Below are 27,665 nucleotides of genomic sequence, written 5' to 3' on the forward strand. Positions count from 1 at the left end.
CGGAAGTTCCGCCTCTTCGCAGACCGACTTAGGAAAGCGAAGGCGGCGACTGCGGCCTTGAGGAACGGGAGTTGTTTGTGGCGGATTAGAAATTCCGCCGAGCTTCGCATTCGGCTGACGGATTTCCTCCGCGCGCCGTTTAACGGTTGTTTCCCTCGCAAATTCGGCATGACGTATCCGGCGTTCGGAGCGGTGAGTCGGGAAAAACGGGAAGGCGCCAGAGCCCGCCGAGCTTCTTGGTTCTTTCCTTAGCTTGGCTTGAAGGCTGGCTGCCCTTCTTGGTTTTAAAAGATATTTTCTCTTTCTCACCTTTCATTGGCGGGTCTCCTCGATTGGGTCCCCTTGCCCCCCCCCCCGCCTCAGTCTACAAAGTAGATCTCTTCTTCCCTCTACTCCAGGGGTCGGCAACCTCGGCTCTTTTATGACTCGTGGACTTCAACTCCCAGAATTCCTGAGCCAGCATAGCTGGCTCAGGAATTCTGGGAGTTGAAGTCCACGAGTCATAAAAGAGCCGAGGTTGCCTACCCCTGCTCTACTCCAAACCCGAGCAGTGCCTCTTTTCTCTCCCCCACCCACCCTTGTCTTTGATTAGGACAGGGCTAGGCAAGCTTGGCTCTTTTATGACTCGTGGACTTCAACTCCCAGAATTCCTGAGCCAGCCATGCTGAGGAGAAAGGGAGAGGTTTCCAGGCTGAGCCAGGCTGGCTCAGGAATTCTGGGAGTTGAAGTCCACGAGTCCTAAAAAGAGCCAAGGTTGCCTACCCCTGGACTAGGGAGATGTTATTGCGGCCTCCATATGGCCTGAACTTTTCTCTCCACCCCCACCCCAAGTAGGGTAGTAGAAGGTGACTAGGTGGGAGTAAGTTGCAGATACCATAGTACAGGCTGTATGAGCGCCTCTTCATTTTTATCCAAGGAGACAACCTTTTTAAAAACGCTTTTGGGCCTATTGGAATTTGAATTAGTCTTCACTGGGCAAATGCGGACAGACAATTAGTCTCCGAAGGAGAGGTTTCAGTATTTATTTATTTATTTATTTTAATTCCATTTATATCCCGCCCTTCTGCGAAGACTCAGGGCGGCTTACAAGCTTAGCAGTAGCCTTCATTCTATGTATATGCCTGCTTATTAGGGCTTTCACACACACACCCCAAGCGGCATTATTACAAAGTCAGCTTAATTGCCCCCAACAATCTGGGTAATCACAAATAATAAGATACAGGACGCCCTCAACTTACAACAGTTCGTTTAGTGACTGTTCAAAATTACACGCGCTGAAAAAATATGACAGCTATTTTTTTAACACTTTGCAGCTTTCCCCGTGATCATGGGATCAAAATTCAGATGCTTGGCACCTAGTTCATAATTTTGACCCGTTGTTGTTGTGTCTCAAGGTCGTGTGACCTCACAAGCAAAGTCATTGGGGAAGCCAGATTCACTTAACAACCAGGTTATTAACAGCTGCAACAATTCACTTAATTGTGGCAAGAAAGGTCATGAAATAGAGCAGAACTGACTTAACAAATGTTTCACTTAACAACAGAAATTTTGGGCTTAATTGTGGTCATAAGTCAAGGACTATCTGTACAACCAACAAAGTGATAGTCATACCAATAGAAATAGGTAATAGGAAAGGGCAGGGGTAGTCAGCATGGCTGGCTCAGGAATTCTGGGAGTTGAAGTCCACGAGTCATAAAAGAGCCAAGGTTGCCTACCCCTGGGAAAGGGGAAGTGAGGTGAGGTGTTTCTGTCCACCCTGCTGTATTCCAGACAATTTTCCTGCCTAATTTGTGGGGCTTCTAACAAACCCATTTTGAGTTCTGGTGATAATGTCAACATATCTGTATTGTTCTCTTGACACCAGCAATATAGAAATAATTTGTCATTTAGCAAAATTATGTGGGTGGTATGAAACACTTAATTTAACCAAGAAAGTAATATAGGAAATTGGTTATGTACTAAGGAAAACAATGGAAGTATTTTTGAGTCAAGGTAGCAAATCCATGCAGTTTCCTTAGCAGGAAAAAGACATGATTTGTACTTATTGCTAATGCTTTCTGAGATGTTTTATCAATTTCCCAATCTATTTTATAACTCTGAGATTTCTGGGTGGTCTTCTATCCAAGTATTAACTTGATATGGCCCTGTTCAGCTTTTTTTTTTGTACTTTGCTGCCAATGCCATATCCTCTGGGTCTTGATCTAATGTTAAATGAAGGAGCAGGGTTAGCAGAGCTTTATCTATATATTTTTTAAAATATCTAAATATATTAAATATATTAAGACTTGTTTCCTGACATGGGAAACTCCTGCTGAGTTCATATTTAATCCTATATTAAAATGGGAAGAAAACACTGCTACACTGATTATTAAAGAGTTTTAATGCTTAAGATTTTTTTTATAATACAAATATACAAAATATGAAGAAGAAAAATAGAAAATGCAAAAAGGAGAAAAAAGAGGGGGATATATATACCGCTGTTCAGTGAATCTGGCTTCCCCCATTGACTTTGCCCGTTGGAAGCTGGCTGTGAAATACACAATGGCAATCATATGACCACAGGACTGCAACAGTTGTAAATGTCTGCTGGTTGTGAAATATTCAAATCTCAATCACATGACTCCAGAAATTCTGCAATGGTTGTAAGTATCTGGACTGGCAATAAAGTTACTTTTTCAGTGTTGTAATTTAGAATGGTTGATAAGCAGGGCTGTCATTAAGCGAGGACTAACTGTATTGTGAAAGCTATGTTTCATTATTATGTAACCAATATATTCTATTAGTTATATAGTAATGAAACATAGCTTTCAAACATGTTTCACTGGATTTTGAAAATTTAAAAAAGTGTTTTCCCAAAGTTGGGGGATTTGTACATACATGCCTGGTGCTAGGGTGATGAACATAGTAAAATGTATCTCTTCTTTTTGTTAAAAGTATGGTGCTTACCATGGTCAGATGCCAATGCAAATGGCAGTGGGACAACCGGTCCCTAGAGGGGTTCAAACTGTAGCCCATGATGGATCTTCTGGATATTCTGTTTATTCTGGTGCCTATGCTGGTGCTGCTGTTGATCCCTTGTGGGCATTCTTCAGTGCTACTGCTGGACAGGTAGGTCAGTTTAAGTAATTATCCTAAAGTTTTGAAAGAGAGTCACTTTTTTCCTGCTGATCAGTGTTAGAAATACTCCATAATGTCAGGGTTTTGTTGGCAGTGGATGTACTGACAGTATTATTGGTATTGCACCCTTAGAAATGACCCTATAAAATTGCTTGCCTTTAATTTTTTAATATGACTGGCCATAGAGCACAAGATAGCTTTTCGTCTACAGCTACCATGTAGATTGCTAGTTTTCTAGGCTTGTTTTTAAAGTTTTATATTAAACAGCTCAATAGAAGAAGAAAAGGAAATGAAGATAAGGGTTTTTTTTCCCCATCTGTGACCAACATAATATCCAGCTGGACTGAGAGAGAGAAAAGAGAAATTCACCTTCAGCTAATCTGTTCGTTTGCATGGAATCCATAACCAGCTTTTAAATGTAGATACAGGCAAGCAATATAAAGCTGCCTTCCTATGATAATATTTTAAATAATTAAATTTTATACTTTCTCCGTAAGAGAATGAGAGATCTATTGTAAGTTTGATTTTTGACCTCATTAATTGGACCACGATCTTCAGCCAATTTTATTTGTCGGAATATCTGGCCATTTAGAATAGCTACAGTACATCAAGGTTTATATAATATAAACGTAGTGAATCCATGTTCAAGTGAATGTTCATCAGGCTTCAGTTTGGAAGAGTTCTGTACATTTTATGTGACTACGTACTGAGAAATACAGAAGCCATATCTGTATAATCTGGGCGAAAGGACTGGTTAAAAGGTTATAGTGAAGATTCACCAAAGGGCATATGCATGGCCCCACAGGTCATTGGTCTCTAGAGCGTTTTGGGAGTTTTGATGCCAATTTGCATTCTCTCAAGAGTGTGGAACTGCAAAAGCAATATTCATGAAGAACTCCAGTTTCAGGTGAGTAACTTTTCTTTACGTTTATTCTTTTGCTTGCATTTTAATTTTTATACTATTGACAAAGAATGCCTTACAGTCATAAGGCATTTGTTTAATAAGTCAGTTAGCATCTCCACAATAATAGCAATAATAATATGGTATTTCTAGCATTCATGTCTCTGGCACAACCCATTTGGTTCTATATTGTATTCCATTTGAGGATCTGTGACCATGTAAGAACTGCCTTCTTACATACTATCCTTTGACTCTGAACGTTTATCATCACCCACATAGCTTTTAATTCTGAACTAGTTTGAAGGGATTTAAATGGTAGTTTATTTTGAAAATGGATTTTTGTGTGTAGGATACTCTTTGATCTGTTTTATTTGCTTATTGACAAGGAACAGGAAGCATTCATTTCAGCCAGTGCTAAATTCTGTTTGCTCTCTGATAGCCAGGGCAGTTTAGGGAGGAAAAGTGATTTTACTGCCAAAATGGTGACAGTTACTTAAGTCGCTAAGCTTACGTGATTCTAAACTTACACCGGTGAAGTAAATTTAAATTGTGGACAATTGGAAAAATACATGCAGTTCAACAATTAAAACTACAATGCTTTTGGAAGCTAGTATTTTCTCTTATTGGTGATTAAATTGTGAAAAGAAATAGATGCCAGAATATACTTTAACTCATTCTCTAATCTGAAAATAGATTATGTTGATGAGTGCCTAAAGATTTTTTAAAAAAGTGCCCCTATTGGATATTCAGAGAAACGGCTATTTTCAAATTGCAAGGCTTTTGTAAAATGTTGTTCTTACTAACATTTTCACGGAAGAAGAAATGAGTCTTAACTGTCAAATTATGGCACAGTATTTGCTTCCCCTGTAGACTGTCTTCTGATAGAGGACAGGAATGACAAGAAAGGCAGTTCAGAATATTGGTTTCATTAGAGCAGCAACTGCTTGAAATAGTATCCCATACAAGTGTGGGTCAATGAATTGCTTCTTTTCTCTACCATGAATTTTGTCTAGAAAGGTGACCAGCTACTTCATAAAACAGTTTTCTTTTTTATAGTTGTAAATGGGAGTACAGTATTATATATATATATATATATATATATATATATATATATATATATATATATATATATATATATATATATATATATATATATATATATATATATTCTCATTCTGGGAACTTCTCTAAATTCCACTAAACTCTTTTGGAAACAGTTTAACTCTTGACTTTTATTTGAAATGTTAAGACAGACTTAGCAAAGAATAGCCAAAATGGAGTTGATAGTGTGAGCTGCTAAGTCCCCAAGAAAAAGTAGGTGTTTGGGGTAGAAAAGATAATTTTCCCAGCAGTATAATTTCTTGGAATTATAAGGAATAGTATATGCACGTTTCAAAAAATAGACGATCTTTCTACTACCCAAAATAAGTTCCTATAGGAATATACTAGATAGTATGACAATAGTTATAAAAATAGATATCTAAAAATAGATACAGAACAGTTTACATAGTGCACAGAGCTCTTAATTATATTTAGTACTATTTCATTTCAAATATTGATTGCAACTAAAAATTTCTACTAGGTGATCCTTTTTTTTTTGCAAGTGAGGAAAACATGAAATACCATTGCTTTTTCATTTTTTTTCCATTGCTTTACAGCAGGGTTTTCAAACTCTTTATCTTGAGAGAAGTTTTTCTCTGCTGACATTGTTAAAGAACATGCTATATGTCTGCTGTAGAATTCAATTGTATAGCAAAGGATTGTGCAGTATGTTCTGGAGTAAGTTGTCCGGATCAGCCTGTATGATTTTGAATAAATGGGCTGGAATTCTAAGCACAATTGTAAGGTTTGTTTAATGTAGCCTAACATCCTCAGATGTAAAATGCTTGCAATTTTACAGAGCATAGCCTAGAATATCCCCAGGTTTCTATTGCAACTTCTACAGTTCTACAGAAGAGGTTTAGTGGCATAGATGGTACAGTAACCTATATTTGGGGGGGGGCGAAATAATGCGACTGATTCTATTGAAGACTACATGATAAGTTTCTAAGGAATTTGGGAGTTTTCCAGAACACAGTTTGAAAACCACTGCTTTAAAGTAGCTATTTGGAACAGGGAGTTTTTCTGTGTTTTTAGTTTTTCATAAGTAGGATCATCATTGCCGACTTCCATATTTTTTTCTTAATTCTCAACTGTAATATTTTAGTAAATTTAGTTTTTTATAGGAGGAATAAACATTCACTCCTGAAGTACCAGTCAAATAAGCACAATGTCATCTGCCATATAGCAAGACCAGTGGGGTGATGGAAGCGTGGGCCTTTGACACTCAAAAGAACTGATCAGGTAGAAACTTGCAGTAACATTGTTTTTGGAGGGGAGGGCAAAGAAAGGCAGTGAAATAATTTCTGAGTGTTCTTGCATTATGAACTGACAGTGAGACTCAGAAATGTCTAAATCAAGATTCATTTAATCTTTTCCTTGTGCCCTGTGAACTTATCCAGTGAAAATCCTTTTGCTTTGGTGGTAAATACAAAAGTATGTTTGTGTTTTGTACAATCATTATGAACAATCCCCTCAATTACATAGATCTAGTAGAAAAGCTATACCGTGCCTAACTGAATTTTTGTCACTATGAGTAATGTTTTCTTTCTATCGAGAACGATTCTATTTTTTCTTAATTTAGCCAGGAAAAAGATAGGCCCATTCAGTTTGGAAAACACTTCTGAGAAATCTGAGAAGTCAGTACGTGATTCCCATGTTAGATTAAGGAATTTTGCTTAAGGCCAAATCAAGCAACAGGATTTTCAATACCCACCATTCCTTATGCTTTCATTGGCAAAGCTCACAAACTTTTTTTTTAATCATTGTTTTAAATTTACTTGGAGGCTAATAAGATATATTTTGGTTGCTTACTTTTATGTTTTTAACGTATTTTGAGATAAGATTCTTTTTGTCATTTTAGCAAGATAATGCCTCACTAATGCTATGGTAAGGGACGCGGTGGCTCAGTGGGTTAGGACACTGAGCTTGTCGATCAGAAGGTCGGCAGTTTGGTGGATCAAATCCCGAGTGCCGCGTAACAGAGTGAGCGCCTGTTACTCGTCCCAGCTTCTGCCCACCTAGCAGTTTGAAAGCACGTAAAAATGCAAGTAGAAAAATAGGGACCACTACGGTGGGAAGGTAACAGCGTTCCGTGAGCCTTTGGCGTCTAGTCATGCCGGCCACATGACCACGGAGACGTCCTCGGACAAGCGCTGGCTCTTCGGCTTTGAAACGGAGATGAGCACCGGCCCCTAGAGTCGGAAACGACTAGCACACATGTGCGGGGGAACCTTTACATTTACCTTTTAATGCTATGGTACGGTAGCTGAAAGGCTGTATTTCATGTCCTTGTGAGTGAATATTCTCCCATGTGAGAATTTGCAGTTGCTCAAACAGATAGCAAATTGACATGGATGTTGAGGTAGCCTCAAGAATTAATTTAAAGGCTTTCATTATATAGATTATTTTGTCTTGATGAGCTTTATGTTTGTATTCTATAATTCGATAAACTTAACGAATTTTTGGTCTTGTATATTTTTGTATAGAGCTGGATTTGAGTTAACCTGAGAAACTCTGTAGGATGTGCCTGGAATGAAGAAATAGGGAGAGAAGTTTTTTTTGTTTATTTTAAATGGTTTGTCTCATAATTTGCAAAACTTGCACATAAAACAGTTTTTTTTAAGTTCAACATTTGTGAAAATGAGTTTTTATGATTAATCTGTCCTTGTAAGATGTCACGAATGAGGAAGTTATAGTTTATTTTGTGATTTTGAAAACATGTCCATTGTGATTTACTTATGTAAAATAACTAGTAATAGCAAATATATAATTTATATTTAATATAATATAATATAATATAATATAAGGGTATATTTGTGAAGTAAACTACTTGAGTTTTAGTAGGACAGTGTGTTAACTGTATAGGATGCATAAATACTTGATTTTCTATTACCAGTTTTGCTAATCTCTTGAACCTCATATTTATGTGCATTCATTTTACAGAATGGTGAAGTGGATGCAGAGGAATTACAGAGATGTCTAACACAGTCTGGAATCAGTGGAACATATTCTCGTAAGATTGTTATAGAATGTATTATTCTGAACTGTTTTATAATATACATGTAATTGTTTTGCCTTGTGAAAAAGCACCTTTGGAATCTGTAATGGGAGAACTCAGTTTTTGTATCCAGAGAGCACATTTGGGGATGTTGATAGTTTTTATCTTCAGATGTTTTGCCAGTGACAACCCAGTGATGTTTCCAAGTCAAGCAGGATCCAGATAGTTGAATAATTTCCCCCTCGTTTTGAAGTATATTAAAGAGAGAAGGAACACACATATATTAATCTCTGTTGAAAATAAATTAGTATAGTTTGAAAATTGCAGGTGCGGATGGAGGATCCTCTCAAAGGTATAAAAATTAATTCTAAGTTCTCTATGTAACCTACAAGTTGCTCATCCTTCATTTTTTACACATTGCCTCTTAGATTATTAGGTAGTAAAAGAAAGATTATTAGATTATTGCAGGTAGTAAAAGAAAGATGGCCCTAAATTCAAATTGATCTCCCCCCCCCCCAATATTTCTGTTACTAAGCAAGACAGTTAAGTAAGCTTTACCCCATTTTACAACCTTTCTTGCCACAGTTGTTAAGCAAAAATCACTGCAGTTATTAAGATACAGTGGGACAAAAAAGTATTTAGTCAGCCACCAATTGTGCAAGTTCTCCCACTTAAAAAGATGAGAGAGGCCTGTAATTTTCATCATAGGTATACCTCAACTATGAGAGACAAAATGGGGGGAAAGAATCGAGGAAATCACATTGTAGGATTTCTAATGAATTTATTTGCAAATTATGGTGGAAAATAAATATTTGGACAATAACAAAAGTTCATCTCAATACTTTGTTATATACCCTTTGTTGGCAATGACAGAGGTCAAACGTTTTCTGTAAGTCTTCACAAGGTTTGCACACACTGTTGCTGGTATTTTGGCCCATTCCTCCATGCAGATCTCCTCTAGAGCAGTGATGTTTTGGGGCTGTCGCTGGGCAACACGGACTTTCAACTCCCTCCAAAGGTTTTCTATGGGGTTGAGATCTGGAGACTGGCTAGGCCACTCCAGGACCTTGAAATGCTTCTTACGAAGCCACTCCTTCGTTGCCCGGGCGGTGTGTTTGGGATCATTGTCATGCTGAAAGACCCAGCCACGTTTCATCTTCAGTGCCCTTGCTGATGGAAGGAGGTTTTCACTCAAAATCTCACGATACATGGCCCCATTCATTCTTTCCTTTACACGGATCAGTCGTCCTGGTCCCTTGGCAGAAAAACAGCCCCAAAGCATGATGTTTCCACCCCCATGCTTCACAGTAGGTATGGTGTTCTTTGGATGCAACTCAGCATTCCTTCTCCTCCAAACACGAGTTGAGTTTTTACCAAAAAGTGCTACTTTGGTTTCATCTGACCATATGACATTCTCCCAATCTTGTTCTGGATCATCCAAATGCTCTCTAGCAAACTTCAGACGGGCCCGGAAATGTACTGGCTTAAGCAGGGGGACATGTCTGGCACTGCAGGATTTGAGTCCCTGGTGGCGTAGTGTGTTACTGATGGTAGCTTTTGTTACTTTGGTCCCAGCTCTCTGCAGGTCATTCACTAGGTCCCCCCATGTGGTTCTGGGATTTTTGCTCACCGTTGTTGTGATCATTTTGACCCCACGGGGTGAGATCTTGTGTGGAGCCCCAGAACGAGGGAGATTATCAGTGGTCTTGTATGTCTTCCATTTTCTAATAATTGCTCCCACAGTTGATTTCTTCACACCAAGCTGCTTGCCTATTGCAAATTCAGTCTTCCCAGCATGGTGCAGGTCTACAATTTTGTTTCTGGTGTCCTTCGACAGCTCTTTGGTCTTGGCCATAGTGGAGTTTGGAGTGTGACTGTTTGAGGTTGTGGACTGGTGTCTTTTATACTGATAACAAGTTCAACCAGGTGCAATTCATACAGGTAACGAGTAGAGGACAGAGGAGCCTCTTAAAGAAGAAGTTACAGGTCTGTGAGAGCCAGAAATCTTGCTTGTTTGTAGGTGACCAAATACTTATTTTACCGAGGAATGTACAAATTAATTCATTAGAAATCTTACAATGTGATTTCCTGGATTCTTTCCCCCCATTTTGTCTCTCATAGTTGAGGTATACCTATGATGAACATTACAAGCCTCTCATCTTTTTAAGCGGGAGAACTTGCACAATTGGTGGCTGACTAAATACTTTTTTGTCCCACTGTATAACATAGTTGTTAAGTGAATCTGGCTTCCCCATTGACTGTTTATTAGAGGGTTGCAAAAGGGGATCACGTGACCACAGGGCACTGCGACCGTCATAAATATGAGTTAGTTGCCAAGCATCTGAATTTTGATCACATGACCATGGGGATGCCTCAGTGGTCGGAAATGTGAAAAATGGTCATAAGTCAATTTTTTCAGTGCCGGTGTAACTTTGAACGGTCACTAAATGAATGGTTGTAAGTCGAGGACTACCTGTATAAGTTAACATTTATCTCTGGCAGAAGCCACAGTCTTAAAAAAAAGAAGGTCCAGAACAAAAGTAATATTTTTTTATGCTACCCAACTTCCAGTGACTTTGGCAGCAGTACTTAATCACAGTTAATTCAATTAATAAACCTTTTCTTTGTATTCATTTCCCTTTAACTACATTACAAGATCCTTAAACTAATATAAAATTAGTTGCATGTACCCAAAATTATATTGTATATACCATCATCTATTCATGGGAACATCCCTTCTCCATTCCTTTAAGCAGAAAGAGAAAGAGCAAATGAGAGGAAGTGATCAAGGAGGGATGCCTAGCAGAGGGAAAAGAGAAGTTGTATTTAGACATTACATAGTGTTATTTCTTGATTAACAGAATACCTCTCTGTTAATACTTCTCTGTGTAATACATGAAAGGTACCTGACTGCCCTCCTTGTAGTAGTACCATTCTTGACTTGGCTTTCAAATGTCATCTATCGCCTCTTAACTACCTTTCTGCCTGGGAAAACTGGGTTAACAGAGCCTTAAGTCCAGCTGAGAAATCAGATTTCAATTGGTGCTCTGTTCTCAACAAATTGTTACAGTCAGTAGGTTTGAATGGTAATCCTTTCAGTGAGATTGCCTTGCTGGTCCTGTTTTGAGCACTAATGATTAAAACTGAAATGGATGGGGTGCTGTAGAATTAATACTTTGTTTGTAATTTCAGCATTCAGCTTGGAGACCTGCAGAATTATGATATCAATGTTAGATGTATCCTTTTAAGAATATGTAGCTGAATTGGTCTGTTTCTGGATGTCTTTTTTTTTAAAGTAAGTCCCACTGAATTTAATGGAGCTTATTTCTCCAGTTCCAGAGTCAATGTCTCTTGAAAAACCTCAATATGTAATACAGGTGAGAGTATGTGTTAGGAAAGTTTGAATTACAGAGCAATTTGTGCAGACATTTCCAGCATATCAAACTATGAACAAGCGTCAGACTTCCTTCCACAGTCTCTTCTTTTTCTTCATCCGGCTTAGCTGGAACCACAATTGCCTGGTTTAGAAATTTATCCAAGATGCCAGTCTTCAGATTGAGTTGTTCAAAGTTGGGCAGTGTGTCATAAAATTGAAAACTACCTTTTGAGTTAAATAACTTAGGATACATTTTTGTTTGTTGTCTGAGGTGGGAGTCACCTGATGAAGACTAATTTTATACATAAAAGGACAGAAATGGCAGGATCAGTCTGATTCTCTACTAAGGATTATGAACAAGTAGGAATATTTAATTGGTTCATTCAATGATTAAAATATATGCAGCTAGGTTTTCTGGTTGCATATATTCTTAATAGGTCTCATTAAAGATTGATTTGTACATGTCCCATTCTAGATTGTAATCAGTCTTATTTACAGCCCACTGTAAATCAGCTGTCAAAAGAGCTAAACAAAGCAGGAAAATGTCTTAGTATTTTTGCACATTAATGATGCAGTGATGCTCCCAGAGAGGTCAGGCTGGAAATTTTGACCCCTTCTAATTTTGTGGGACTATGGCTTTTACCAGATGGATGCATGAGGTTCACAGGAGACTTCATGTGCTTGTTTTTCTTATTTTATTAGAACAAATGGAAATTATGTTACACATTCAGTCATTTCTCCACTAAACTTCAGTGGCACAATTTTGGGGTGACCAGAGGTTGCAAAAAGGGCTTAGATCCACCTTGAAAGCTACAAGTTGTCTATCCTGATGTTCAGGCAGTCTGTAAAATGTTTGGAAGTTGTATAAGATAATACATTTCTGCATTTGTTAAATTTGAAATCTGAGCTACCTCACTTGATTTTAAAATAAATATGTAAGAAAGCTGTGTTCCATTTCAGATTGCTTCCAATGCATAAACAATAGATTTCCAGGTTTTTTTTTGTTGTTGTTACAGTTCCTCTTTTAAAGGAAGGACTTATATGAGGGCAATTCGGAAGTAAAGGTCCGTTTGGTTACCAGTGACACTCGCAGATTCAGAACTTTTATTATACACTTTAGAAAACTGCAACATCACATTACTTTTCGACATAATCACCATTCAAATTGAGGCACTTGTCATAACCTCTTACAAGGTTTGAAATGCCTTAGTGGTAGTCGCTTGGCGTCAAATCTGTGTTATGGGAGGGTGATCAAAAACATCCCAACGGAACCTATTGGATTATAAAGGCTACATACTATTACTGAGACTGGTGATACTAGAGGATCTCCAGGAACATGCCTCAAGAAAACAAACAACGGAAATAAACTCTATGCTACAACTAATTCACCAAACAATTGTTGCATACAAAGAGGACATAAAAAGAAAGCATAATGAGACTAAAAACAATTTGAATAATATAAATGAGCAAATCTCCAAATTAAATCTACAGCTAGAAAGTCCCCAGACAACGACTACAAATTAAGAACAAATAAACCAGAAATCAAAAGACGAAGCAGAGGAAATGGATTTAGAGACGGAAGAGATATATAAGGGAAATATAAACGACCATATACGAACAAAATACTGCAAGACTTAGCCATAACAATGAAAATGCAAAAGACCCTTTACCCCTTAGGTCTGCAAAATACATTTGATGGCAAGGAAGAAGATTTTAAAAAATGGAATATAGAGCTTTTAGGGGAAATGTCACAACTTGGGAGACAATGAAAAGAGAAATTGAGGGAGAAGGAAACGGAGTTGCTTAAGGAATGTAAATGGGTGGAATTCCCCCCTCCCCCCACAAAAATACCCTACCTAAATTGTCTTCCAATGCCAAGCAATTTTTGCAAAAATAGAAAATTCCTGGGTGATTTAATTGCCTCGGCTTGGAAAGCTACTTGGCAAAGAAAATGAGAGATTTAAAAAACAAGATTTGACTTTTTAGAGGAAGCATTATATGTTTAAATACTTGTTTGAATAAGATTAAAAGAACAGCTGACCCTTAGATATAATTAGACTTATAATGAAAGATATAATTTAGAATTAGAATAACATATATTTCTTTGATATGGGAAATAGGAAATAAGAGGATTGGTATGAATAAAACTTAGCTATATAAATGTAACTATTGACAAAATCATAACTGAAGATATTTTAAGTACTGATGGGAAATTAAATCTTAACAACAGCACGAAAAACAAGATATTGATTTATGAATTGATATTGTTATTTTTATAATAATAAAATATGATGATGCATATATCTAACTGTATATATCAGTAGTACCAAAATTGTAACTGTGTAATGAGGGAAAATGGAAAAAATATGGGGAAAAAATGAGGATCAGGGAAAAAATATTGGATTGTGTAGTACTGAAAAGATTTAGAGTGAAGAAAATGCCAACTGAGCCAACACCACACTGGCAGTCAGCTTGCCCCAACGCTTGTTATAGATGGCTTGTCTGAGTTTTTGTTAATGTTTCACAGTAGACTTTGAATTGATGGTTGATTCACGCTCCATGAACTTTACTAGCAGTACTCCTTTGGCATCTTCACATTTGGCGGGATTTTCTATGGCGCCACTTCCGGTGTATTGGTTCACGATAATGCTCGCCTGCACACTGCTGGACGCACCCAAGAACTTTTGAAGCAGTTGGGATGTTTTTGATCACACACACGCACACACCCATAGCCCAGATTTGGCACCAAATGACTACTACTAAGGAATTTCAAACCTTGTAAGAGGTCATGACAAGTGCCTCAATTTCAATGGCGATTGTGTCGAAAAGTAATGTAGTTTTATTTATTATTATTTTTTATTTTATTTAGATTTATATACCGCCCTTTCCCGAAGGACTCAGGGCGGTTTACAGGGCATTTAAAAAACAGTCAATACAAACGTTAAAACAAAAGAGATTAAATAAAACCCTGAGAAAATTAAAACCCAGTTAAAATTAAAATTAAAAATATTCTCAGCCTGGGCCAGAGAGCTCGAAGAGCCAGGTCTTCAGGTCCCGGCGGAAAGAACGGAGGGTGGGGGCAGTCCTAAGCTCCGCAGGCAGCTGGTTCCACAGGGCAGGCGCACCCACTGAGAAGGCCCTACCCCTGGGTGTTACCCGCCGGCAGTCTTTAACCTGTGGGAGCGCACTGGACGAAGGGAACTTGATGCTGGCAGCAGGTGTTCCCTCAAATATCCCGGGCCCTCGCCATTTAGGGCTTTATAGGTCATCCACCAGCACCTTGAATCTCACCCGAAGGGCAACTGGAAGCCAATGCAGCTCGCGGAGTAGAGGTGTTACATAGGAGTATCGGGAGACCATCACGACTCGCGCGGCCGCATTCTGCGCCAGTTGAAGCCTCCGGGTGGTCCTCAAGGGCAGCCCCATTATAATGTGTCTAATAAAAGTTCTGTATCTGTGAGTGTCTGTCATTGATAACCAAATGGAGGTTTATTTCCGAATTGCCCTCGTATATGTCATCAATTGAAATGCAAGTGGAAGAAGTCCCAGATAATTTTTGTACTATACTATAGCATCTTGTATATGCCCAGCAGGTGGCAGCACTAAGCTATCCTTTGATGCTCTCAAGAATGTTGGAACTTAAATGCATGACTTAACAAAATCCCAGGGCTGTAAGTGAAATTCTGGAATTGAAAAATACATCCTAAGGGGGAAGGCAATGGCAAACTACTTCCATGATATTGCTTAAGAAAACTAGATAGAGATATTGCTATTGTCACCAAAATCAAGCTTAATTTGAGAATTGCTTAAATATCAGCGTTAAAAGGTTTAGATTAATAGGGTATTTTGTAAAAGAGCAGAGTAAGAAGAATTTTTTTTTTGCTAAATGATCTTTATGACTTACCTGTTTAAAACATGAGCAAAATTGAAGCCCAAGTGTGCAGAACAGTAACAGAATCCGTACAAGTAAAACTAATCATTTTTATCACCTGTTCACAAGATGGCCTGCTTCTTAACATACAACACTAGAGACAAAATACTGGAAAGATGGGATATAATGAATTTAAAGAACTTTGGACAGCTCTTAGTGCTTGGAAACACAATTTCATGTTGGTTGATCAAGACCGAAGTGGAACTGTGGAATTTCATGTACTGACTCAAGTTATTGTAGCTATGGGTAAGTAAAACTTTGCTGACCTAGAAATCTAACTTACAGATGTAAGCCAGAGTTTTCTGAATTCAGATCTAGTGCTGGCTGTCTAATTTAGGTTAGAAATCGATGGACTTTATTCCTTTTCCTACATGTGGGAAAGTTAATTTTTTGTAATTGCACAATAGAGCAATAAAGTACTCTTCTTAAGGAGTAGTCTTAAAAGTATATCTAAACTTCCTCTATTTTATTCACTGTATCCCTGCTGAACTTCTGCTATTTCAGATTGGTTATAACTACTCTAAATTATTTATGAGTACCCAAATATTGGAAAAATTCTGCTAAGGCTTCTGTCCTGAAAGTGTGTTTTTCTTTCTGATTACTTGTCTAGGATACAGACTAAGCCCACAGACTTTAATTGCTATTGTAAAACGTTACAGCAAAAATGGCAGAATTTCTTTTGATGACTATGTGGCGTGCTGTGTGAAGCTTCGTGCTTTAACAGGTAAGGGCTGGATTTGTATATTATATTTTTTGGTTTTGCAATGCAAGCATTCACTGCTAGGGATACAAACTAGTTTGCATAAGTAGAACATATTTGCCTGGAAGAAGCTTTGGAAATTTCTCCTATTTTTTTCTTGCAGCAGATTTCTATAGCCATTAGTTAAAGGCTTTTTCAGGTGAAAGTGGGAGTACCCTCAAACAGTTGTCAGCTTAAAAATTCAAGCCTCATTTCAAGGTCCCAATGTTTTGACTCCTACTACTGACAAGATGGCAGACATTATTCTTTAGATTACTTTAGCTTGCAGTGAATATGGCAAAAGACTTTACATTGAGTGGCAAATATCTGCGGGCTTATTTGGAGTCTGGTGTAATTCCATTGTATTGCCAGTGATTTTACAGAATATGCTATCCTCTGATGATTGTAGAAATGAATGGATAATGGATGATGTATTGTTGTGCTTGACTATTTTAAAATATAGTCATATTCCATAGATTTTTGTGTATGTATAGACAAGTTCAGGATTTTTACAATATAAATTTTCAATATTTTTTTTTGAAGATTTCTTCAGGAGAAGAGACAGCATGCAACAGGGCATTGTGAATCTTCTGTATGATGATGTAAGTAACAATACTGTTTATTGGTTATAAAATGATTTTAACTACATTTCCTTTTATAATCTCACCCCCATTTTACTTGAGAATATTTTAGGAAATTAGATCTCAAGATAGTGCTGTAGCTCCTGTTAGGTCTCAAACAGATGGAAGTTTCTTTAATTCTTCACTGTGGTCTTGATTTTTCATGTAGTAGTATTTCATTTGGTGCCTTCTAGAGCAGCGTTTCCCAACCTTAGCAACTTGAAGATGCGTGGACTTCAACTCCCAGAATTCCCCAGCCAGCATAGCTGGCTGGGGAATTCTGGGAGTTGAAGTCCACGCATCTTCAAGTTCCTAAGGTTGGGAAACGCTGTTCTAGAGCTTATCAGATTTTTTTGGCTGGAACATCTATTCCTCCCCATTTGTACCACAGAACATGGTGTGACTCCCACTTCATCTTTCCATTGGTTTTCAAGCACTATGGTTATTACGTTATTTGTCTTTGTTTTTTCCCCCTTTTATCACAGTTCTTTATTTTTTCCCTTTACTTATTAATGTCGCAAGGGGTGGGAACTAACGTAGTAATATATTAATCAGTATTCAACTAGAGGGGATAATATCTGTGTGATGCCTTTTTCGATGCCCTTTTTAAATGCTCTTGATTGTTTTGTGGGTGCAAATCTATCCCTTGAATAGCATAAACACAATTGGTTTGGTTTGCCATCATTCTGGTTGGCAGGCCACTCTCCAGGAGGAAGCTTCAGAGGTGGCAGTTTAGTTCTCTCATTTTCCTCCTTTCCTTCTAATGTGTTCCAGAAATTGTCTGATGACTGTCCTGTTTCTGAGAAATCAATCAATTTCTCCCTGTCAATAGAAGATGCTTACATATCTGCTGTTCCATTAATCACCTTTTCCCTTCATTTACTCGGACAATGCAAATTAGTGGTCTCCAGAGAATTTGCTATTACCCAGGAGTTCTTTGTGCCTCTTGGAAAATTATATGCCTTGCTCCATCTGATTTTGTTTTAGACAACTGATTCTGGGAAGAGTAGCAGTGTTAATTGGATTTTCTCCATTTGCACACCATCTGCCTATCCATGGACTGATGGACCCTTAAATCCTTAGCAACAGATATGTAGCTTTGTGAGCACTGACAAACCTTTTTTTCTTTTTTTCTTTTTTTGAGGTCTGCAGAGATCTGTTAAATCAGGGCATGGTTCACTTTCACTTCATGTGTCATGAAGAGCAGATTCCAGTGTTGGGAATCTGTGTGTGTGTGTGTGTGTGTGTGTGTGTGTGTGTGTGTGTGTGTGTGTGTGTTAGGGGAATGAAGCATCAGTCTCATCCCTCTTAAGAGAACTGGTTATCCCAGGCTTTACATAGTTTGACAGTTTCCTGTCTTTATTAAACACATGTATAGATATTGTACTAAATTGTTTTAGGTTCTGTTTGTTTAATCAGATTTTTATTAATGGAACTTAGATGAAGCTCTGATCACTTTGGTCACACTACTGTGAAACTAAAAGGGTTACCAACTTCAACTCGTCCTGATGCCTTGTAGCCAGCCTCTCCTTTTCTCCCTTCTTGGGTGGTATTCCTTTTTCCCCCCCCTTGTAACCTGCTGATAAAGCTTCATGAAAGGCTGACTGCTTTGGGCCTAGGAGTGTCTCTTTTGTTCTTTTTGATAAAATCAATAGACTTTGAACCTATAACTACTTCCATCTCATGGAGACTAGTCTGTCTTTTCACTCTGACTTTGGCTTACGTAGAAAGATGAAGTGCACTAAATCAGAAAATGTTACGTGTGACTGTCAAGATGAAAGTTTTTTGTTTTTGTTTTCCCCCTCTGTGGTGATTTGTCAGCTTCCCAGCTTTGGCACGTAGGCACTTTTAGAGAAAAGGAAAAACAGTTTAAAAAAAACTCCTTAGAATCACCTGCGAGCTGGCATATAGGTTTCAAAAAGAAAAAAAATATATAAAAGAAATCACAGAAGAAGGGTTGGTGGGATGTGGAGTGATCTCTCTAGGTCTGGCAGGCGAAAGTGCGGGAGTGAGAAGTAACTGGACGAGGTGAGGAACAGAGGAGGCCACGGCTGGAAGAGCTAGAAATCACAGAGGATGGTCCACGGTCGGGGAAAAGAACCGGGAAGGAGCCCGGAGGCAGCTGGAAACAGAAAAGAAACTGCAGGAAAGAGCCAACAGAAAGAAAATGCAGCCCTGGATTCCAGTCAGTGGCAGAGTAAACTCCATGTGGTCCAAGCTTAGGGAATGTTAAGGAGAGACGTGTATGTGTGTGTGTGACACGGGACAAATCTTATTTCCTGTTTCAGCCTAGCCCAAGGCCATCTACAGGCAGTAGCCACAGCAGTGGCAGCTCATATTTCTGTAAATTTTTTGGCTTGCTAACAAGCCAAAAAATTTACTTATATATATATGTATGTATGTATGTATGTATATATGTATGTGTGTATGTGTATGTATATATGTATATATGTGCGTGTATATATATGTGTGCGTGTATGTATATATATATGTGTGTGTGTGTGTGTGTGTGTGTATGTATATACCGTATTTTCCGGCGTATAAGACGACTGGGCATATAAGACGATCCCCTACATTTCCTGTTAAATTATAGGGTTTGGGCTATACTCGCCGTATAAGACTACCCCTCTTCCAACGCACACCAAATAAAAATTAAAAAACATCAGATTTGATTTTAATATGGTAATTTTAATTCAAATGCTTATGACATGCAGGTACTTAGTAGGAAAACTCACTTATAAACATAAGGCTGTTTGTCATCAAACATGTAAACATAAAACAGTGCAAGTGGATTAAACTTTTCCTAATTCATTCTAAAGCTTTCCCTGCGCAGAGCCTTAAGTAACACCAGCTGCCTGCAATTAGTGCAGGTTCGCATCCCACCAGGCTCAAGGTTGACTCAGCCTTCCATCCCTCCGAGGTAGGTAAAATGAGGACCCAGATTGTTGGGGGCAATAAGGTGACTTTGTAATAATGCTGCTTGGGGGGGGCAAGAGCCCTAATAAGCAGGCATATACATAGAATGAAGGCTATTGCTAAGCACATTGATTTGTGCTTTAAATTGTAAGCCGCCCTGAGTCTTCGGAGAAGGGCAGGATATAAATGGGGTTAAAAAAAAGACCAAATGGGAGATCCGCTCCAGGTTTTCCAGCCAGCCCGCCCAGTTCCTGAGTCAAATGTGTCCTTAGAGCTAAGCAGCTGCTCTGACTGCTGCATTCCCCACCTGCCTTTCAAGTTGGGATAGACTACAGCTGCTCTTCAACTTTAGAAGGAAAGACGCCCAGACCCCAGCCTGTAAAAAATCACAGACTGCAGCTTCTTCTCCAATTGGTCCCGCTTTCCCTGCGCAGACAAAATGGGAGATCCGCTTCAGGTTTTCCAGCCAGCCCTGTCCCTAAAGTTTCATGGGTTAAAAAGTCGTCTTATACGCCAGAAAATATGGTATATATCTTTGTTTCTGAAATCAGTGTGGACCTTCCTCTTGAATCCAGAGATATTGCTCATCCGTTCCCCCCAGGCCCTGGGGAACGCTGTCTCATTCTTTGGGTTTGTGTGGTGCTCTTGCATTTTTCCAGGATCGCAATTTATTCTTGGCTTTCCAAGGCTCATCTAGGAAGCGCATGGCCTTTCTACCCACCATTTCTCCTCACGGCGGGTGGCTGTTATCTAGCATTGGTACATGTTGGTGAAAGAGTCGTGCCCACTTTCTGACCCATACTCCAGAAACATGAGAGCAGCTTTAAGTCACACATTGGTGGTGTTCCAGTGGCCACATGACTTTCTCCCTCCCCCAATTCCTATTTTTTTTGGGGGGGGATTACTGTATTAGTTTTAGGAACTGGGTGGGAGGGTGTTCAGCAAGGTCCTGATTTAATCATACGCTAGACAACATTTATGTAAGCACTGGAGAATCTCGGGGCTGAATGGAAGCCTTGAAATAATGTATGTGAATTCTTAGGTGACCACTTGAAAAACTGCACTTAAAAAGCAATTAGTTGCATTTTTAATTTAAAACTTGGATTAGCAAATTTTGGCATTCTCGTCTCAGGTTAATCAGCCTATGAAAACTAGACTTAGAAACGCTAGTAAAAGACAATTTACACTGTAACCTGACATTGAGTCAAAATAGTCATGAGTAAAAGTTTGCACAGTTTCCATTTTTTTTCTCTGAAATATTTTGCACAAGCTTGCGGAATTTCCTTTTGTTCTTATTGATTTGATTGATACATTTTGGATCACGTGCAAGTCGTCGGAGCACGGTGGGTGACTCCTGTGGCTAGGATAATAATAATAATTTAATTTTTATACCGCCCTTCTCCCGAAGGACTCAGGGCAGTGTACAGGGCAATACAATAAAATACAATATATAAAAATTAAAAGAAATATTAAATACAACAGCCCAATTCAATAGATTAATACAAAACGTTAAAATACCCCTAAACCCATCAGACCAGGCCGGCTTGTTCAAATAAATATGTTTTTAGGTCACGTCGGAAGGAGCGAAGGTCGGGAGCCGTCCGGAGCTCCACCGGTAAACGGTTCCAAAGGTCTGGCGCGCCCACAGAGAACGCCCTCCCCCTGGGGGCCGCCAGTCGACACTCTTTGACCGACGGCACCCTAAGAAGGCCCTCTCTGTGGGAGCGCACTGGACGAAGGGAAGTTGATGGCGGCAGCAGGTGCTCCCGTAAGTAACCCGGACCCATGCCATTTAGGGCTTTATAGGTCATCACCAGCACCTTGAATCTTAGACGGAGGACAACCGGAAGCCAATGCAGCTCACGGAGTAGAGGTGTTACATGGGAGTATCGGGAAGCCCCCACCACCACTCGCGCGGCTGCATTCTGCACCAGCTGGAGCCTCCGAGTAGTCCTCAAGTGCAGCCCCATGTAGAGAGCATTGCAGTAGTCCAAATGGGAGGTCACGAGTGCATGAGTGACTGTGCGCAAGGCATCCCGGTCTAGATAGGGCCGCAACTGACGCACCAGGCGAACCTGGGTGAAGGCCCCCCTAGTCACAGCTCGTATATGATCATCCAAGGAAAGCTGTGAATAGGAGGACACCCAAGTTACGAGCCCTATCTACGGGGGGTAATATCTCACCCCCCATAATTAACGATGGAATATTCTGAATTTCCCAAGACGCCGGCACACACAGCCACTCAGTCTTGTCAGGGTTGAGCCGAAGCCTGTTCTTCCCCATCCAGACACGGACCGCCTCCAGGCAACGGGACATCACGGAGAGGGCATCACTGGGGTGGTTTGGGGTAGAAATAAAAAGCTGGGTATCATCAGCATATTGATGATAAGGTAAAGGTAAAGGTTCCCCCGCACATGCGTGCTAGTCGTTTCCGACTCTAGGGGCCGGTGCTCATCTCCGTTTCAAAGCCGAAGAGCCAGCGCTTGTCCGAGGATGTCTCCGTGGTCATGTGGCCGGCATGACTAGACGCCAAAGGCGCACGGAACGCTGTTACCTTCCCACCATAGTGGTCCCTATTTTTCTACTTGCATTTTTACGTGCTTTCGAACTTCTAGGTTGGCAGAAGCTGGGACGAGTAACAGGCGCTCACTCTGTTACGCGGCACTCGGGATTTGACCCGCCAAACTGCCGACCTTCTGATCGACAAGCTCAGCGTCCTAACCTACCCAACCCCAAAACCACGAATGATCTCATCCAGCGGCTTCATATAGATGTTGAACAGGAGAGGCGAGAGGACCGACCCCTGAGGCACTCCACAAACAAGAGGCCTCGAGGCCGACCTCTGCCCTCCTGCCAACACTGACTGCGAACGTCCCAGGAGGTAGGAGGAGACCCACTGTAAAACGGAGCCTCCCACTCCCAACCCCCGAAGACGCCGCAGTAAGTTACCATGGTCAATGGTATCAAAAGCCGCTGAGAGGTCTAATAGGACTAGGACAGAGGAACAACCCCTGTCCCGAGCCCGCCAGAGATCATTCACCAGCGCGACCAATGCCGTCTCCGTGCTGTACCCGGGCCTGAAGCCCGATTGGTACGGGTCTAGATAATCATGTGATGTGCTGGGATGCTGGGTTGATAATTGGCCAGCCCGCTTTCAGGACCCAAGTACTGCTGCAGAGCGGGCCAAGCTCCCGTCGCTCACTCCAGCCCTTGCCATAAGCGAGCAATTGTGAGCACATCGCTAGGGAACACTTCAGTGGGCACATCACATGAAAGAAGGCCCAATCAGGCTCTCCCCGGGTAACTAAGGCTACCGGCTAATCCTTTCAACCCGGGAGTAGCGACAGCAGCATACGCAAGTAGTGTCTCAGGTTAAAAAAAAAAATAAGTCTGTGAGGCTGGGCTTTTACTGTATGGTTTTGATGGGTTGTTACTTGCTTTACCATATGAACTAATCCGCAGTGCTGAAGAAATGTGCCATAATGGGCCCCCTCTTATTTTTTTTTCAGGGATGGGTGTAAATAGTGCACATCAAAAGGCAACAGTGGGAGGAGATTTTGAGGGCTTTGATGGACTGGCATTTTGATTTTACAACTACGGGTTGCCTAGAATCTGGTGGCTAGATCACATACGTAAGAGAGGGAGTCCTCCACAACTGAGCCCAGCATTTTTCTTGCTAAGTGAGACAGTTTTAAGTGAGATTTTGCCCCACCTTATGACTTTCCTCGCCACAGTTGTTAAGTGAATCACTGCAGTTGTTAAATTAGTAACAGGGTGGTTCAGCGCATCTGGCTTCCCCATTGACTTTGCTTGTCAGAAGGTCACAAAAAGTGAACGTGTGAAGAACCCAGGGCACGGCAAGCTTCATAAATATGAGTCAGTTGCCAAGAGTCTGATCACGTGACCCAGGGGAATGCTGCAATGGTGGTTAAGTGTGAAAAATGGTCGTAAGTCATTTTTTTAGTGCCGTTGTAACTTCGAATGGTCACTAGATGACCTGTTGTAACTCAGCAACTAGCTTTTCTTTATCACTGAATTATGTTTTCTCGATTTTGACTTTGAACTAGGTAAGCTGTAATTGCCATAAGCTATTATCATGCAAAGTCATAAAAAGCCTTGGTGGAGCAGTGGGCTAATGCCTCCTTAAGTAACACCAGCTGCCTGCAATTAGTGCAGGTTCGCATCCCACCAGGCTCAAGGTTGACTCAGCCTTCCATCCTTCCGAGGTAGGTAAAATGAGGACCCAGATTGTTGGGGGCAATTAAGCTGACTTTGTAATAATGCCGCTTGGGGTGTGTGTGAAAGCCCTAATAAGCAGGCATATACATAGAATGAAGGCTACTGCTAAGCTTGTAAGCCGCCCTGAGTCTTCGGAGAAGGGCGGGATATAAATGGAATTAAAATAAAAAATAAAAAAGTTTTCAACTTTTAAAGACATATATAAAGAACACATTATGGATGCATTTAAAGATAAAGCAAAGACAACTTTTTTTTCATTTAATACAGTTTTATAGCCATGTGCATTCTTGATCTATTTTGATGAAATTTGTTCAAATTGCACATATGCATTTCAGAAAATTAAGGATAGTGGATACTTTTTACAATATATCAGACAATCTGAATTGAACTGAGATACTTTGCTGGGTTATTTTGTTACCTTGTTCTGTTTTGCTCTTTTCATCTGTTCCCATGCTCTTCTTCAAGCCACCTCCCCCCCCAAACTCTATTAAATTTGTTTTTGTTTTTCAGTTCTTGCAGTGTACCATGGCTATCTGATTGCTGGCTGTGGATGAAAACTCCCGTGCTTCACTTCACCTGCGTGGAATTGCTGTGAAAGCAAGGCTGTCATTGATTTTCCATATTTCTGCCTGCTAATGTACCATTTTTGACCTTTAATGTGTAGTTTGAAATAAATAAGTATACAGGTTGTACAGTAATTGCTAGAGGTGTCATTCTTTTTCATGTGGATGATAAGTCTTTTTTTTTTCTTTTGGGGTTATGCTCTTAGAATGAATAAAAGGAAACAATCACATTTCATGCAATGATTATCAACAGGGCGGGTTGCATCTTGAGAAATTGTAAATGCCTAAGAAAGCAGGAAGCCATAAATTGGTGGCCGTCAAAAGTATGTTTAAACATTTGTATATTTCTTCTGAATGTTAGATAAATAATTTTGAATGCAAACTAGAAGAAAGTGTTCATAGTAAAGATTTATAGCCCTTAGTGGTAAAGCATACTCTTCCAAGTGGTGTATCCTCTTGACCAGGGGTCCCTCGTGCCAGAAAGGTTGGGGACCGTTGCTCTTGGCATACATAATATTCCAAAAGAATACTGGTGGCTTTATGGAGTTGCCATTTTCCCAATAAAGCGTAGGTCTTTAAGGGAAAAGGGGGGGGGGGGCTTTGCAATTGGCTCATTACCACCTAGAATTCCAAGAGCAGGTGAAGAATGAAAGAAACAAAAGCCTGACTTGATGCTTCCAGAGCTTTTACTGTACTGAGGTTACTGCATGAAAATAGAATCGTGGATGTGGTGGGAAGCTGTTAAAAGTAAAGCAGCTTCTCATATTGTAATAATTACACGCCAGTTTAACAAGCATCAGCAGATCTCTTGCTCTCCTCCAACACTCTGCAAGTGGTATTAGATAAACAGGGCCCATGGCAAATCATTTCTTTATATGTTTTTCAAATCCGGCTGCTGCTGTTTTCTATCCATTTATAATTTGCCCATTGCAAGGAAATGTCAAGGTTAGCTAGTGTTCTAGATAAGGGTCTTTGTTTACTGGCTTGGCTATTGCCACGTTTTGCAGATTTAAACATTTTCTTTCTGTGTAGACATCTCATTATGCATTGTGGATGAATCAAAAAGCCTTGCTAAAAGTGAGCTTGTTGGATGTGTTCTGCTGCCAAAGGAAATAGAATTGAGTCCGGGTAACGCTTCATGATTAACCTAGCGAGTGGGTGCATTTGTTACAAGAGTTTCCCATGTTGCCATTTCTTGGTATATTGAATAGCATGATGCAGCTGTATGATCTGAGCACTTGGTAAGAGGAGGATATATTTGCATCACATCAGACTTTGGTATCATGACTAAAATGTAAGAAATCATTTTGTTGAATATTGCAGTAAGCTGTACTCACGCTAAGAAAGACAGTTTTTAGCCTGGAGTCAATAATTCATCTGTAAAACATTTCAGTTCTTTGTATCATCCTGCACCTCCCTCTATAATTATGCCACTCTATTTACCTCCTTTAAAATGGCTTTTGCATTATCTTTGAATTTCTGTAACAGTGGTGGTATCAAATCAAAGTTTTGAAATCATTGACACTATTCACGTGCAAATTTTGTGTTCACCATTGTCAAGTAATAGCTGTAGATTATTTGCAATCTTCTATAGAGATTTTTGTACCTTTTGAAATGGATGCTATTCTAACTGTAAAAATGTTCTTGTTCTATTTTCAGTGCCATTCCAGGCAATTGTTTGAAAATAAAGTTAGAGCTTGCTTTGTATTTTTTTTCATTCCTAAAATAAGTACATATGAGGTTATATTCTTGGGTGCCATAGTAATTTTACAAGTTCTACAGAATTTAATATTCCAGGCTATAAGGTGAGATGTGGGTGTGGGTGTGTGCAATAGATTTGATAATGGTGAGAGGAAAAAAATGCTATGCAGTGCTCCTGAATCCTGAACTTACCAACCATGGGTGTAGATTACTGGGGGTAGGCAACCTTGGCTCTTTTATGACTCGTGGACTTCAACTCCCAGAATTCCTGAATTGAAGTCCACGAGTCATAAAAGAGCCAAGGTTGCCTACCCCTGGTGTAGAATTTTAGCATGTACAGAGAGAAAATGGGCCATCTTTCTCACAATTCCTAGTTACAAATGTTCACATTTCTTCTCTTAAATGTGATGCTGCCTTGTTGACTGAGGCAACCCCAGTGAAAAGTGAGGTGGTTGGGGGGGGGGGAATCCGGTATACTTACAGCAGAGGTCCCCAACCTTTTGAGGACCAGTTCCATGGAGTGTGTTTTTTCTGCGGAGTGGAGGTGGCGTGGTTTCATGTACCGCTTTGGCGGGGCAACATTAGCGCTGGTGGGACGCTCAGGGGTGGGGCGGCGCTAGTACTAGCAGGATGCTCGGGGGCAGCGCTATTGCCGGCAGGATGTTTGCCGCTAGTGCGGGGAGTGTGAGTGCACGAGCGAGTGTGCGTGCACTGGCCATCCCTTCACGTGGCCAAGCGGCCATGGCCCAGTCGTGGGCTGCAGCCCACAGGTTGGGAACCCCTGACCCGTCAGTATTTATAGTTCCTGATGCAATTGTAAGGATTAAATAAGTCAATGCTGCGAACCATCCAACATACTGTAAGATTGCCAAGTGAGGATTTATGGGGGAGAAGGAAATTAAAAGAAGCTAAAAGTGGGTAAGTAGGGGAGGGTGTGAATGGAAGACTGCTTGACCTAACATTCTGGGTATGAGATAGTGTGATTACATGAATCTCATTGGTTCCCTACACTTTGGAGTGGTTCTGATGCCAAGCCCAGATTCCTGTTGTTTTGCCACTGGAGGATTATTTGCCAGTTCTGCCTCCTCTCCTGCCGTGGGTGTCTCTGTACCACCTGCCACACTGTTTGATATGTTCAAGGTTTAGTGAATACGTTTCAGTGCTTAGGTTTAAATTGGGACCACCTGTGCACTATAGCGATAAGGTTCAACGTATAAGCCAGAACTAAAAATTTCCTTTGGGGTAACGTGAACTCTTGTCAGTCTCCTTTGCTGTTATGGGTCACTTAAATACAATTCCATCTTTTAAAAAAAAAAGTACTGTGGGAGTAACGTTTCAAGTGGAAATATTTTTACAAATATATTCTAAATGGCCGCTCTTGGCATTGCAGGATAAATTGCACCTGCAACCTTCAGATATTGGATTATGGCTCCCACCATCCCTCACAGTAAAGATGCTTGCTG

General features: G+C 40.1%; 1 protein-coding gene across 3 annotated transcripts; it reads left to right on the forward strand.

The window, feature by feature from the left end:
• GCA (grancalcin) lies at positions 1–26,202 on the forward strand. 3 transcript variants are annotated; one of them, XR_014490720.1, is made up of 10 exons: positions 1–192; positions 2,935–3,108; positions 8,063–8,132; positions 11,310–11,353; positions 15,523–15,670; positions 16,035–16,148; positions 16,707–16,765; positions 21,268–21,467; positions 24,449–24,824; positions 25,534–26,202. XR_014490720.1 is itself a non-coding variant. In XM_083348526.1 (8 exons), exons 1-8 carry the CDS (start codon positions 169–171, stop codon positions 24,473–24,475), a joined length of 660 nt encoding a protein of 219 aa, XP_083204652.1. In that variant the 5' UTR covers positions 1–168; the 3' UTR covers positions 24,476–26,202. The 3 variants fall into 3 exon arrangements, 1 of the variants encoding a protein (XP_083204652.1); XR_014490719.1 differs by having other exon boundaries at positions 24,449–26,202; XM_083348526.1 differs by lacking the exon at positions 21,268–21,467 and having other exon boundaries at positions 24,449–26,202.
• Positions 26,203–27,665: the final 1,463 nt, after the last annotated feature.

The sequence above is a fragment of the Vipera ursinii genome (assembly GCF_947247035.1).
Source record: "Vipera ursinii genome assembly, chromosome: 1".
NCBI lineage: Eukaryota > Metazoa > Chordata > Lepidosauria > Squamata > Viperidae > Vipera > Vipera ursinii.

Coding starts and splice junctions, on each gene's coding strand:
- GCA (XM_083348526.1), top strand. CDS start 169: ATGACGTATCCGGCGTTCGGAGCG. Junction 193..2,934: donor CGTATCCGGCGTTCGGAGCG/GTGAGTCGGGAA, acceptor TTTTGTTAAAAG/TATGGTGCTTACCATGGTCA. Junction 3,109..8,062: donor TCAGTGCTACTGCTGGACAG/GTAGGTCAGTTT, acceptor TTCATTTTACAG/AATGGTGAAGTGGATGCAGA.